The 13,711-nt window shown below is 35.8% G+C and overlaps 2 protein-coding genes across 3 annotated transcripts in view; one reads left to right on the forward strand and one right to left on the reverse strand.

The window, feature by feature from the left end:
- The window catches only part of LOC145727701 (ATP-binding cassette sub-family C member 4-like), a 46,060-nt gene that overhangs the window by 15,885 nt on the left and 16,464 nt on the right, over positions 1-13,711 (reverse strand). For both annotated transcript variants that reach the window (XM_081977506.1, XM_081977505.1), the window contains exons 15-20: positions 11,248-11,523; positions 10,971-11,193; positions 9,927-10,151; positions 4,046-4,226; positions 3,714-3,986; positions 56-212 (exon numbers count right to left, since the gene is read on the reverse strand). In XM_081977506.1, coding sequence (XP_081833632.1) covers positions 56-212; positions 3,714-3,986; positions 4,046-4,226; positions 9,927-10,151; positions 10,971-11,193; positions 11,248-11,523 — 1,335 coding nt within the window. The remainder of the gene's footprint in view (positions 1-55; positions 213-3,713; positions 3,987-4,045; positions 4,227-9,926; positions 10,152-10,970; positions 11,194-11,247; positions 11,524-13,711) is intronic.
- LOC145727729 (uncharacterized) lies at positions 4,577-8,183 on the forward strand. The gene is made up of 3 exons (XM_081977545.1): positions 4,577-5,781; positions 5,815-6,455; positions 8,108-8,183. The coding sequence occupies exons 1-3, from the start codon at positions 5,365-5,367 to the stop codon at positions 8,181-8,183; spliced, it is 1,134 nt and encodes a 377-aa protein (XP_081833671.1). The 5' UTR covers positions 4,577-5,364.

The following is a 13,711-nucleotide window of genomic DNA, read 5'->3' on the forward strand; positions in this document are numbered from 1 at the left end:
TGATGAAAAAAAGTCAACTTAGCACGCTTTCTGCTGTATATGGATCTAAACTTACCTAAGAGTTCCCGAGAATAAGGTAGGAACTTGTGGAATAATGGAAATCGAAGACCGGAGTGGCTTTAGTCCCACGTCAGCAGTGTCCAAACCATCAAGTATCACGTGACCCTCAACCGGCGCCAAGCGGAAAAGCGTGGCCACCAAAGAGGACTTTCCTAATAACACATATTATACCTATTTATTACGTTGTCACTATCCTTTATTTAATAACTAATGAAAAGATAATATTGATATCTGTATAAAAGATATTGACAAGTGATTTGGTTTGAAGGGAAGTGAAGTAGATGTTATGCAAATTAATAAGTCAACTCATTTTTTTCCACTACAATGACAAGAAAGATCACCTGGTACAAACCATAACACTAAGGGCCAGTCTTTTCAGTTCAGAATAACTTTATACTAACGATAATATCTACAGAAACCGTGACATCAGACGCGGTTATTGGACAATTTTGTCATTTCTATAGAAATTATCTTAATAATAAATTTATTTGAAGCTGAAAGTACCGGTCCTAAAAAGGACATTCAACTTGAATTATTCAACCAAAAGTCTCCAAAGAAGGTTCCCAGATATTATGGAGACTCTCTTAATGGTGTCAAAGTCAATAAGAATCGACACTTTTTGCATTTTCCATTTATAATCAAATTTACTACGTCACGTCTTCCTTGAGGTTATCTGTAGAAGTGTTGCGTATTAATTGTTGACCCACAGAAACAGAAGTGTGTGAGTTGTTAATAATTTTTTCTACGAATGTTTGCAAATAAGCTACCTTGCATACGTAAAAATTTTTTCCCGCACACTTTTTAAAATGCTGATTATACCTTGCAACAGTGGTTTTATATAGACTATTATACATAAAATCTGCTTAGAATTTTGCGTAGAATTCAAAAATGTAATAATATTCAGGGGTTTCATATAAAAAATACGACTTTTTTCACATTATTCTTCCGTACAGTTAAGGTAAATAAACTACCTTGTCTCTGTCTTTGAAAATGAGGCTTGTTTCCTTAGAAACCAAAGCTCATTGTCAAACAACGCATTTATATGCAATTTAAAGTCTACAACAGTGTTTATTCTTACTTATTTAAGTTAAAAAAACTATTTTAATAATGGATATCACTGAAGATGAACTTCCGGAAGATGTTCTAAAAGCCGCCAACATGGCTAGTTTGCAATTGCTGCCTCTCAAATCGCGAGAAAAATACGAGAAACAGTACGAGTTGTTTACCCAATGGTGCGAACAAAAGGGGATAAAAACCTTAAAGGAAGAGGTACTTTTAGCGTATTTTGTTACTTTAAGCAAAGAATTCTAACCTAACACAATGTGGTCAAAGTATTCAATGCTCAAAAATGTAATAAAAATAAAAAGAGACATCGATATCGGTGAATTTTATAAGCTCACTGCATTTCTGAAAAAGCAGAATGTTGGTTTTAAACCTAAAAAGGCGAAAATTTTTACAAAAGAAGAAATATTCAGTTTTATGAACTCCGCACCAGATGAAATTTATCTGTTAATTAAAGTTGCCACTATATTCAGACTTGCTGGTGCATGTCGAAGGGAAGAGCTAGCCAATTTAACCACTACAGATATTGAAGACAAAGGAAACCTCATAATTGTTAAAATTAGGGATTCCAAAAATCATACAGCAAGAAACGTTATAATATCAGAAGAAGTTCATAACGGAACCTAGCTGCAACTGTACAGAAGATACACCGGCCTACGTCCAAAAAAGTCAAACAATCGTTTTTTCCTAGTTTACAGAAAGGGTAAATGTTTTTCGCAAAGTGAGAAGAAGAACTTGAAGCTTATCCGAACTCCGCTTCGCGTCGTTCGTCTAACTGCTTTCGCGTGTGGGAAAACATAACTTTGCACACTGAATAGGAAAACTACTATTATAATCAAGGAAGCAATATGGCTGAAAATAGCGATAACACGGAAACCTTTTAGTTAGGATGGCTGAGTGTCCTTTTGGGCATATACTATTCAGTGCTGGATTTGACTGATCCAGCGCCGGGTGCTAAATTTTATATACAGTGTGACCCATTTAGAATGGAAACACCCCTATAAAATTTTAGGTTATTAACCGATTTCAATGATTTTTTTTTTGAAATAATTAGGAATGAAATGTCTATTACGGGAGAAAATTTTAAATATTTATTTCAGTTTTCAGGTAATATTAAGATACTTTTTCTTGATAGAAAATGGAGAATTTTTATTAGCGATTTTTTTATTGAAAAAATTACTAAGCCACTGGATCTATAGTGCTTTCAAATAGCTGTGACCAAAATTTTTTTTATTTTTTTTATTTTTTTAGAAATTAATCAATTAATAATTAATAATAAACAAGTAAATAGTAACACCATTTCTATGGCAACAGTTGATGCAGGGTGTTCTTTTGTGACCGTTAGCTTAGAGGATTTTTGAATTTTAATTTGTCATAACTTTGTTATTAATGAATGGATTTTCATGAAATTTTGGTCACAGCTATTTGAAATCACTATACTTCCAGTGGCGTAGTAATTTTTTCAATAAAAAAATCGCTAATAAAAATTCTCCATTTTCTATCAAGAAAAAGTATCGTAATATGACCTGAAAACTGAAATAAATATTTAAAATTTTCTCCCGTAATAGACATTTCATTCCTAATTATTTAAAAAAAAAATCATTGAAATCGGTTAATAACCTAAAAAATTTTATAGGGGTGTTTCGATTCTAAATGGGTCACACTGTATAATACATTATGAATGCCATTTTTATTGTTAAAATCACGTGACCTTCAGGATCCCTTTTGATGTTAAAAAGAGTCACGTGATTCAGTGTATATGGTCACGTGACCTTTCGGGATTTTATTTTGACGTTAAAAAAATGTCAAGTGATTATTTTTACCTTAAAAGGCACGTAACTCTAAAAAACATTAGTAGGGGTACTATGTAACTTGATAGATATAGAAACAGAGATTTAAACAAGGCAGACTTGTAGTAGGACATGCAAGTCAAAGTGAGATGAAGAAAGAAATTTCTTTTCTATTCCCTTACATTGTTCCACTGCTGTTTAAACTTAGAAACGGTCACGTGACCTTTAGAATTCCATTTTGACGTTAAAAAAGAGACGCTGGATCGTTAAAAACAAATTTGATCATTGAAAATCGTCCCAAGACCGTTTACTTTAAAAGCAGTCACGTAACCATTCAAATAATATTGGCATTTACTAATTTGACATTGAAAACAGTCAAGTGACCTTCAGGATTCCTTTTTGATGTTTTCACTGTAAAAACAGTCACCCTTCACATATTATTTGGAATTTAAAACAGTCACGTGCCCTTCAAATGCCGTTTTGACGGAAAAAAAGTCTAACTTGATTTTAAAATTAAATTAGAGGCCTCCTTAAAAAGTTACAAGGCAAAAAGTGGCAGGATGCACCAAACAAACTAATTCCATTTCGACTGAAAAATAGAGTTATTTTACACTTTAGTTAAAATGTCACATTTCCTGTTTACTCCTGTACTATTTCAATATTTCTACATCCTTATGACAAATATTATTTAATCACTTCGAATTGGACTTGCACTTAGTCTTCAGAAAATTTTGTAGCATTTTTCCTGAATATGAACAAACCTTGGAGATATGGTATGTTACATAATAAAACAAAACAAACCTGCTCCGGTTCTTCCAACAACTCCCACTTTTTCACCCGGCTTGAACTCGACGTTTAAGTCTTTAATGGCCGGTTGTCCATCGGGTGTGTATCTTAAATACGCGTGTCTAATGTCGACATGACCCAAGTTAGGCCAATTAGATGGCGGCCGATGAGCGGGAAGCGGTTCCCATGGACCTTCCTCCTCCAATCGCGTATATTGCAGAACTCGTTCAACGCTGGTCATATTAGAAGACACCTCCGCAGACTGACGCACGCCATATTGCAACATTCCTGTACATATAAATCAAATTGCATAAGCCGTCATAATTCGTCAAATATCGGAAAAATACCAGTCAAGATCAGGCTTTGGGCTATGACAAGTCCGACGTTTCCACTGACTGTGTTTTCGTTTTCGAAAATCAGAAATTGGAAAGTAACCAAGGCAAGAAAGATGGTGCTGATTATATCCAAGTAGAAACCCAATGCTTCGCTGGTATGTAACAACAAACACCAAGTGCCGGTATGTTGGTCCTAAATTATGTAAAAAAATCCTAAATTATTTTTTGTAAAATAATATGTTATTTCAATTGGCACGTCACTCATTTTCTATTGGTATAGGAAACGCCAACAAAAACTGCATTCACATCATATACTATCATTACGTCATAGATAAACAATGCCGCCAAACTTCTCAACATTTGTGAGATGAAACCCAAGTGAACTATAATTCAGTTCATAGTTACATTGAGTAGATTTCCTGTTCTGTTTTGCATATGTAAATGCGAGAGAAACGTAGCCACTCAATTCTTAAAATTACGTCTTCAATGACGTGAATGCAGTTTTCGTTGGCGTTTCCTTTAGAAGTAAAATTTGAAAATGACAGCCCGTAAGAAAATAAAAATTTTCAACTTCTAGCGTTTGACAGCTGCAAACAAAAAATGTCATTTAAAGGGAAACAGTTATTGAACATTATAAATATAATTTCTGCTAATAAATTGGTAATCAGTCAGTCAGTTTTTATGTGGCAGTTGACATTAGAAGGTATTTCCATTCATCCTTGCTTTCAAGATGAATACGGAGGTGATGAAGAAGCCTTTAGGAACATTCCAGATAAAGTGTCAATAAACAAAAAATTGAGACAGGAAAATACCCCATTTCTCTGAAAGGACAATTAATATTGTTACGGTTTGGGCCTACTATACTCGAGTCAGGATGAAACCGATGCGCCGCAATATCTGGCCGGGCGCGTATTAAAGTAGGCCACAGTTAGGAAGGCGCCGCACCTGGAAGATTCGAAGCAAATCGCGAAGAGTTTCGCGGTCATTCTAGAACGTGGTTGGTGAATATAAAAGAAGCGGCGTCGACGAGAGTAGTAGAGTAGTGAATTTGGGAACGCGGTAAAGTTTAAATAGTGGAATAGTGGTGGAATTGTAGTAGTGTTTTTAGTAGCTGTGTTAATTATTGTACGGAGTGTTTTGAAGTATTAATAAAGTTATTAATTGTTGAGTTAAACTGACTTTGTGTGAACCCACGGGAAAATCGTAAAAATTGGTGTCAGAAGTGCGATCAGACTTTAGTGCGACGTGAATTGGAACTAAACTTCGGGTTAAAGACAGTGTTCAGAACCGGACTAGAGATTTTCGAAACAGTGGTGTGTTAAATTTATTTTATGCCAATAACAAGACGTCAAAGTGCAAACATGGAGGCCCAACTTGCAGCTATGATGGAAATGCTTAAACAAAATCGACAACAAGACAAGGAAGAACAAGAAAGAATTCGACAACAAGACAAGGAAGAACAAGAAAGGATTCGACAACAAGAGAAGGAAGAACAAGAAAGGATTCGACAACAAGAGAAGGAAGAACAAGAAAGGATTCGACAACAACAAGAAAGAATGCTACAACAAGATATAGAAATGCGTCAAGAAGATAGAGAGCGGCAAGAAAAACGTAACGTAGAAATATTGAACGTTCTAGCACGGAACAAGACAGAAATCCAAGAGTATGTATCCGATAGTCTCAAAAAGATGGAGTGTGATGTTCAGGTAAAATTAGACGATGTTCGGGAGGACATTAATAAAATTCAGGTTGATGTTCGGGAGGACATTAATAAAATTCAGATTGATGTTCGGGACATTCATAAAAATCAGAATGATGTTGAGATAAAGCTACGCGACTTAGAGCAGAAAATTGACAGCAGAGGAGTCAGCTCTACAGTGTTCACCGGAAACGGGCTCAACAAGATCAAGCCTCCCACATACGATGGTCAAACTTCATGGGCAACGTACCAACTCCAATTTGAGGCCGCTGCAAATGCAAATCGATGGAGTAACGAGGAAATGGCTGTAGCACTGGTGGTGGCATTACGAGGACCTGCATTGGAGCTGTTACAGACTCTGCCTATCGCTCAACGAAGCAACTATGAAGCATTAGTAGCTGCATTAGAACGTCGTTATGGGGATCAACATAAGAAAGGACTGTATCGAACGCAATTAATGGCAAGACAGCAGAAAACTGGTGAAAATCTAGAAGAGTTTGAAACCGAAATTCGTCGCCTTTTGCATCTGGCTTACCCAGCCGTCCCGGATGAAATCCAAGAAGAACTTGTGGCACAGTATTTTGTAGATGGGATTCGAGATCCGGAGGTAAAGAAATGGCTGAAGATGTTCAAAGGGAGCAACAACAGCGAATTACTGATTCGAGCGCTGGAAATTGAAGCTGCGTGCAATGATTTAAAGCCAGAGACTATTCAGTCCACACAGTTAGAACGATCACTAGAGTGGAATGTCATCGATGTGGACGCAAAGGACACTATAGAAGGAATTGCAGACAGCGGTCTTGTTCTCCAAACCCACAGTGTCGACGAAACCAGGACATCAGAACAAATCACCGGAACTCCTCTGCTAAAAGAAACATTACATGTTATATTTGTGGACGTAAAGGACATTACCAATGGAATTGCAGACAGCAGTCTCGTTTACCGACCCCGCAGAATTGGCGTAACCAGGAGCAGGAAATGAAGAATCCGGAAAGACATTTACCGCGATATGTCGAGGATCGTCAAGCTTTGGATAGTGACTTAAGGTATCGGAAAGGACAAATTCATAATGGTTGGAGGATTGGTCAAATCGCGAAGGTGACAGATAAAGAGGCTACAAAAAGAATGAAGAGCAGCGTTTCTAAGGAAGTCATAATAAAAGGACAGCGCTCAGACTCTGATTTGAAAGTAATCAGAAGATGGTTGGAGAAGGATTTGAAACCGGATTGGCAACAGATTTCCAGATATGGACCAACAGTAAGGGGTTACTGGTTACAGTGGAATTCGCTTCGACTGCGAGATGACTTAATTACTCGCAAATGGGAAAGTCCAGACGGAAAACGCTTTGTTTACCAAACAATAGTGCCCAATTCCTGCAAAGAGAATGTGCTGCGAGAACTACATGACAGTCGCGGAGGAGGACACTTTGGAGTAAACCAGACTTTGGCTAGAATAAGAGATCGATTTTACTGGATTAACTTCAGAAAGGACGTTGAGGAATGGTGTAAACGGTGTGACCAGTGTTCGTTACAGAAGGGATCCAGCAAAATTCGGGAACTTGAGAGAGAGAAGATGAAACCAAACAACAACCGTATGAAGACGACACTGGACCACAGACCAACTGGTGGCAATTATAAGGAAGGTGATGCCGTGTGGATGTTTCAACCCAGGAGGAGCAAAGGATTAAGTCAAAGATGGCAACGACACTGGGAGGGACCTTACAATGTGGTAAAAAGGTTAAACGACGTCGCATACAGAGTCCAACGCAGCCCCAAAGGCAAGATGAAAATTGTCCATCTGGACAGACTTAAGAAATACCAGGGATTAGATGAAGCGGATCGGGACGATCAGCTTTAAGAGGGGGGCAGTGTTACGGTTTGGGCCTACTATACTCGAGTCAGGATGAAACCGATGCGCCGCAATATCTGGCCGGGCGCGTATTAAAGTAGGCCACAGTTAGGAAGGCGCCGCACCTGGAAGATTCGAAGCAAATCGCGAAGCGTTTCGCGGTCATTCTAGAACGTGGTTTGTGAATATAAAAGAAGCGGCGTCGACGAGAGTAGTAGAGTAGTGAATTTGGGAACGCGGTAAAGTTTAAATAGTGGAATAGTGGTGGAATTGTAGTAGTGTTTTTAGTAGCTGTGTTAATTATTGTACGGAGTGTTTTGAAGTATTAATAAAGTTATTAATTGTTGAGTTAAACTGACTTTGTGTGAACCCACGGGAAAATCGTAACAATATGTTTTGTAACAGAAATGATTTTTTTATATTCTACAGAAGAATTGCAAAGCAAATGGAAAAATGTATAAGACTTTTACTTAGTATTACAAGACTGTTCAAAATCTACGTAGGTAAACAAATATTTGACAAATTAGTGACAAGAGACAATTGAAAATTGCCGCGTTTAGAGACACTAAACATCAAAACTTAGCGATGACCAATAGAAAATAAGTGTCGTCAAACGCAAGTGGCCAAATGCGGTTATGAGCACTAGGATAATGGGCGGAATATCAAACAAAAATAGGATGACATAACAATGTAATTGAAGTTTGCTTTTTTATTTGTCACATTCAAAACATTTACCTTTCAATTACAGTGTTACGTTATCCTATTTCTTGTTTGATTATTCGCCTACATTCCACGTTTTTCTCTTAACTTTTAAGCGACTAGAAAATATCGCAATTTGATCGCATGTACGCTTCGAAAACACTTATTCTCCAGTCCACATGTGCAGCAGTTACATAAATCGCATCACTGTTGATATTTTATGATTGGTCCAAAAAAGTAGCAATCTGGAAGCTACTTTTTTACCAACCACTTGCAACGTATATAAATTAATTGATACAGTTTTCGAGATGATTGGTGGTGACGTGCGTATGGGTGATGACGTCGGTGGCCAGATTCTTTTCGAATCTGAGAGGACAAAGTCCGATACCTGGCTGCGGTTTTTTTTGTCGTGCGTTTAGAGTAAAATTGTATTATAGTTTACTATACTAAATGAAACGAATACTCGAATGGCTTATCGGGGAGATGAGCGGAGAAAGAATGTAAGGTAAAAAAAGATTGTCGGTTAAAAGTGGTTCGTGCAGGTCTGTTTGAATTGAGATTTCGTAGTAGTAGGCGAAATTATCGTGTGTTTAAGAAATTTAAACAATATTATAAATCACAATAGTATTTATATTAATTAAGACGGTATAAGATAAAATAGCTGGATAACACAGGGCATGTCGGCCAAACCTTCCAGGTAAATAATTATGTTGTTAGGTGAATATAACTAAGATGGGGAATTTACAACCCTTTACAGCTTTTGATTGCTCCAAGTTTAACATTGTCGAGGAAAAGTTACCACTGGACACTGTAAACGGACTCCTGCGTACAAGAGTGTATTTGGTACCGCACGAAATTCCTGGATGGACAAGTGTGTCACTCAGAATAGTGGACGATCACCCGTGGCACGTTTTTGAATTACCTCGCCACTAATAAGACTTAGTGTGTAAGTTGCGTTGACAGGCCTGTCTGATGTAAGTGTAGTTTTGTTTATGTCTATTTAATTGTAAGTGTGGTGTAACTATAGTTTACAGGCCTTTGTATTATCGTGCAATGCGTACTATGTGGATGCTAATATACATTTACTGAATATTTATTTAAGATTTACGGGTATTATTTAAAATCTGGCGTTGATGTCAGAAGTAACCCGTTACACACTCACTGTACTGAGATTTACGCAAATGCTTAGCATACATCTTTGAGTTCTTTTAGCGATTTTTTTTTGACGCATTTGATCTAAACTCACTGAAAGCGCGATATTCTTTGTGGATATTTCAAACTAAATATTTAATATTTAGTGTGTGTCAGACTGTGTCTGTGTAACGCTACAACGCTGATAAAAAGGCGGATTTTTATCCCGACAAAAACCCAGATTTAACCGATGTCAACACTTTATTCAGTAGTAAATTGACCTGATTGGATGCAATGTTACGTTTCTAAGAATTAATTGCAATTGTCACTATAAAACGCCTGTCATTGGTTAGGCTTGATCATTTCTCCAAATTTAATTGGCTGGAAATATGGTGAAGAAAATAATCGGGTTAAATGTAACTTAAAAATTAATATTTTTATATTATTATCCTCTTCACATAAAAATAGGTAAATCTATGTCATTTTAAAACTAATGAATTATCTTTTATTTCTTACCTGCAAAATATCAAACTCCCTGGATATCATGTCTTGTGCTTTGAACGCTCTGATACTGGAGATACCAAAAAGGCTAGCCGAAACGTGAGAGAAAACTGGAGCTTTGGTGGTGCCCTCTAGCCGCTTGATATCTTGGGCAGAAGCCAGGTATACGTTACGGGCGTACACAAAAAGATAACCCAAAATGATAGCAGGGATAATCATCAAAGGACTCACGATAAATACCTGAAATAAAGTTTTATTTATTACGTTTACACCGCGAGGACCAAATATTTGGGTAGGTATTAAATGACGTTCACAACTATATACTTTCAAGATAATTTAATTTGGAAACCGGAAATAAGTTTCACATAAAATTCTCTAAAACTTTCCTCATTTAATACTCTTTCTATAAACTGTCTTAACGGTAAAAAGCGCTACCTCTATCGACAAAAATAAACAATTATTTATTATTCTGTAGAACAATACTGCGTGTTCAATGGTGCCAAACTTAATGCTCTACGACAAAGGATTTCGAGGTTATCGCAGTTTTTTTGAGGCAACTTTTCACCGCACTTTATATCAAGAGATGGAGAAAAAGGTTTTAGTCAAGTTGTGACTAGTAAATGTACCTGCCTTTTACAAGAATTTTCAAAGTAACCTTGTATTTGAAATGTTTCAGATACGCGCTTTTTAAAGTTGTTAGTATGCCCTCTTGTGGACATTTGCTAAAACTGAAAATATTTTCTAGCAAATTCTTTGGGTTCCTTTGTACAACAAACTGTTTTTTTCCGAAGCTGTTTGCTCAAGAAAGCTAAGAACCACTGTAATTTAGACACTCTGTACTTTTTCCAAATTTGATCAAAATTGATGTATTTTTGTAGGACTGTATCTTCCTTAAGAAGCATTGTTCAACAAAATAACAATTTTTTCTCGATTGATGGGCTATTGAATGGTGAATTATTAACTGGATTATTGTAGGTAAAAATACAAAAATAAATAAATCATTAATCAATAAATAAACGCTCATTACGTAACTCAAAGTAAGTTATGTCTTTTACTTACCATTCCAAGAATACCGGACATCACCAAAAAAATTTGAAGCGTATCTAAAGCGCATTTAGGCAAAACTTCATCTACGGCACCCACATCCTTAGAAAATCGATTCAAAATTCTTCCGGACGGATTGGAGTCAAAGAAGGACATGGGAGCCTTTAACACATTAGCAAACATCCGATTGTGCAACGTTTTTGAAGCGTTCATACATATTTTATAAAACATCGTGGACCTGAAGTAATTAATTAATAATAATTATTCGAATAACTCGATAACCGCATCATACCTGACACTCGTGAAAATTACAGCCAGTGTAATTAAAACTGTGTAGATTACCATGTACATAATTGGGGCCATTTCACTGTTATTATTATCAGGTACACCAATGTCTAATGACTCATCTGAAGTATTAAAGCTAAAGCGGGTAATGTGCTCCAAAATGGGCAAGTCCGTTGTATTTCCTATACTAGGCGTTTCTGTCGTATTATCTTGGACAAAACTTTGAATACTTTGATTCAATTGTCTCTGACTCTCTAAATGACGTAGTTCTTCTTTATTTGTCCTGAAATTAAACACAAAAGTGACAGCACACAATTTTTCCCACAACGAGTATTTTAAACAAAAGTACTAACTTGTAAAAATAATAAAATAGTTCAGAAACAGCAAAAGAAAAAGATTCCCTGATTAACAAATGTATAGGTATATAAGCAATCTTTATTCTCAAAGAATAGGCTATCGACCAAATGGTCTTTCTGCCCGTGTTACATTACATATAGAAGGAAAATGAACGGTGATATTTACAAAAAAAATCAAAATTTAATTTACAGTTCAAATCTAAGTTGTTCCAATCTGGTGCAGGAGGGAAAGGAAAATCGGGTATGTCTCGTTCGTCTTCTTAGACAAAGAGGGTCAAGTATAGTCCAGTTGTTAGGGTTGTTTTTCCATTTAGTTTGTCATGAAATTTTTGTCATTTGTATGCGTTCATAAAAGAGTTTTTTGGATGGATTATGTAAAAGTTTATTGATATGTCTAATTTTTGTAATTAGTCTTAGTTCAATTTGTATGTATTGTTTGGTTTTCTCAGTAGCGTTTATCCTCAATACATTTCCATAATCTAGCAGAGGTCTACAGATGGATTTATAAATTGTCGTGGCTGTTTTAGTACTTAGTCTTTGTACGTTAGTGATCTAAACTGTTTTGTCCTTCTGATAATTTTAGTTCTAATGTTTCGGAAATTTTAATTTTTTGTCAATAGTCACTTCCAGATATTTTATGTCGTTTTTGGGTACAGCAATGTGGCCGTTAACTGTAATAGTGGGTGAGTTAATATTAATTTTATGATTACACAAAATAAGTTGATTTTTGGGGGCATTTGGTGTCAGTCGTCACTTATAAAACCATGTCATAGTATTTTTTTTTTTATTTTTTTTTTTTAGTATGCTTTATTTCATAATTGCATTGAGTTACACAAAGATGTATAAAACAAAAATAAAATGAAATGACGTCACAAAAACATTACCCACACAAAAAATAACTACCCCAATCTTATGTGCCTAACTAAAATAATCCTGAAGACTATATGGTTCGAGATCTATAAGAAACGTTTTTAATTTTCTTTTAAACATTTTTTCTACAGTAATCTTCTTAATATCAACATTTAATTTATTATAACATTTGATGCCCATATAATATACACCTTTTTCAAACAAAGCTAGCCTATGTTTCGGATAAGGAATGTCACTTGTGCGAGTAGGATAATTGTGATTGACATTTGATACAAATTCAGCTTGGTTTTTAAAAACGAACATAACTATTTCATATATGTATAAAGCGTAAACAGTAAGCAGTCTTTTAGACTTAAATACTCCTCGGCAAGATTGCAATGGTGACATTTTATAAATTATTCGCTTTTGAGTAACGAAAATGTTTTGAGCTTTAAAGTCTATTCCCCAAAAAATAATACCATATCTCATTGCTCCTTCGAAATTCGCAAAGTAGAGTGTTCTCTTGGCTGCGTCATCCAGATATTTAGAGACTACATGAATACAGTAGCAAACTTTATTAAGTTTATTATTAAGATATTCAATATGATGAGACCAGTCTAAAAATCCATCAATATAAATTCCCAGAAACTTGGTTTTGTCAGATATCTCAAACTGACTGTCACAAACAAAAATAGACTCAGGCTTAGTGATTCTATTTAATTTAGTTCTAAACAGCATACTGCTGGTTTTAGATTTATTTAAAAGTAATTTATTTATTTCAAACCAAGAACTTGCTAACGAGAATAGCTCATTTGCATTTGCATTCAGTTCACCCATATCTGATCCCCCAACCAGTAAGTTTGTGTCGTCAGCATAGTCAGTTAAAGAATATTTTGGATGAACTACTTGATAGTTTAGATCATTTAGATACACTATAAATAAAAGAGGGCCCAGTATACTTCCCTGTGGAACGCCGTGTACTTTGTGATATTTCTGATTTATAATTTATTCCGTTTTCATTCAAAACTACCCTCTGTGTTCTTCCGTTTAAGTAAGATTTAAACAAATCAAGAGCGGTCCCTCTAATCCCGTAAAGCCATAATTTTTTGAATAGAATGTCCCTATTCAAACAGTCAAATGCTTTCGACAAGTCTAAAAATATTCCCAGTGCCACGTCGCCCCCTTCCAAGAGCTCTAAAACAGCTTGAGTGAATTGATAAATAGCAGTTTGTGTAGATCTCTTGGAAAGGTAGCCATGTTGGTTCC

This window comes from Ips typographus, linkage group LG4 (genome assembly GCF_016097725.1).
Source record: "Ips typographus isolate SLU linkage group LG4, UJ_Ityp_2.0, whole genome shotgun sequence".
NCBI lineage: Eukaryota > Metazoa > Arthropoda > Insecta > Coleoptera > Curculionidae > Ips > Ips typographus.

What these genes read in the sequence shown, in the direction of transcription:
- LOC145727729 (XM_081977545.1), top strand. Translation starts at nt 5,365, where the DNA reads ATGCCAATAACAAGACGTCAAAGTGCAAACATGGAGGCCCAACTTGCA. An exon ending in AGGACATTAATAAAATTCAG is followed by an intron (nt 5,782 to 5,814) that starts GTTGATGTTCGG and finishes AATAAAATTCAG; the next exon opens with ATTGATGTTCGGGACATTCA. An exon ending in GAGACTATTCAGTCCACACA is followed by an intron (nt 6,456 to 8,107) that starts GTTAGAACGATC and finishes TTGACAAATTAG; the next exon opens with TGACAAGAGACAATTGAAAA.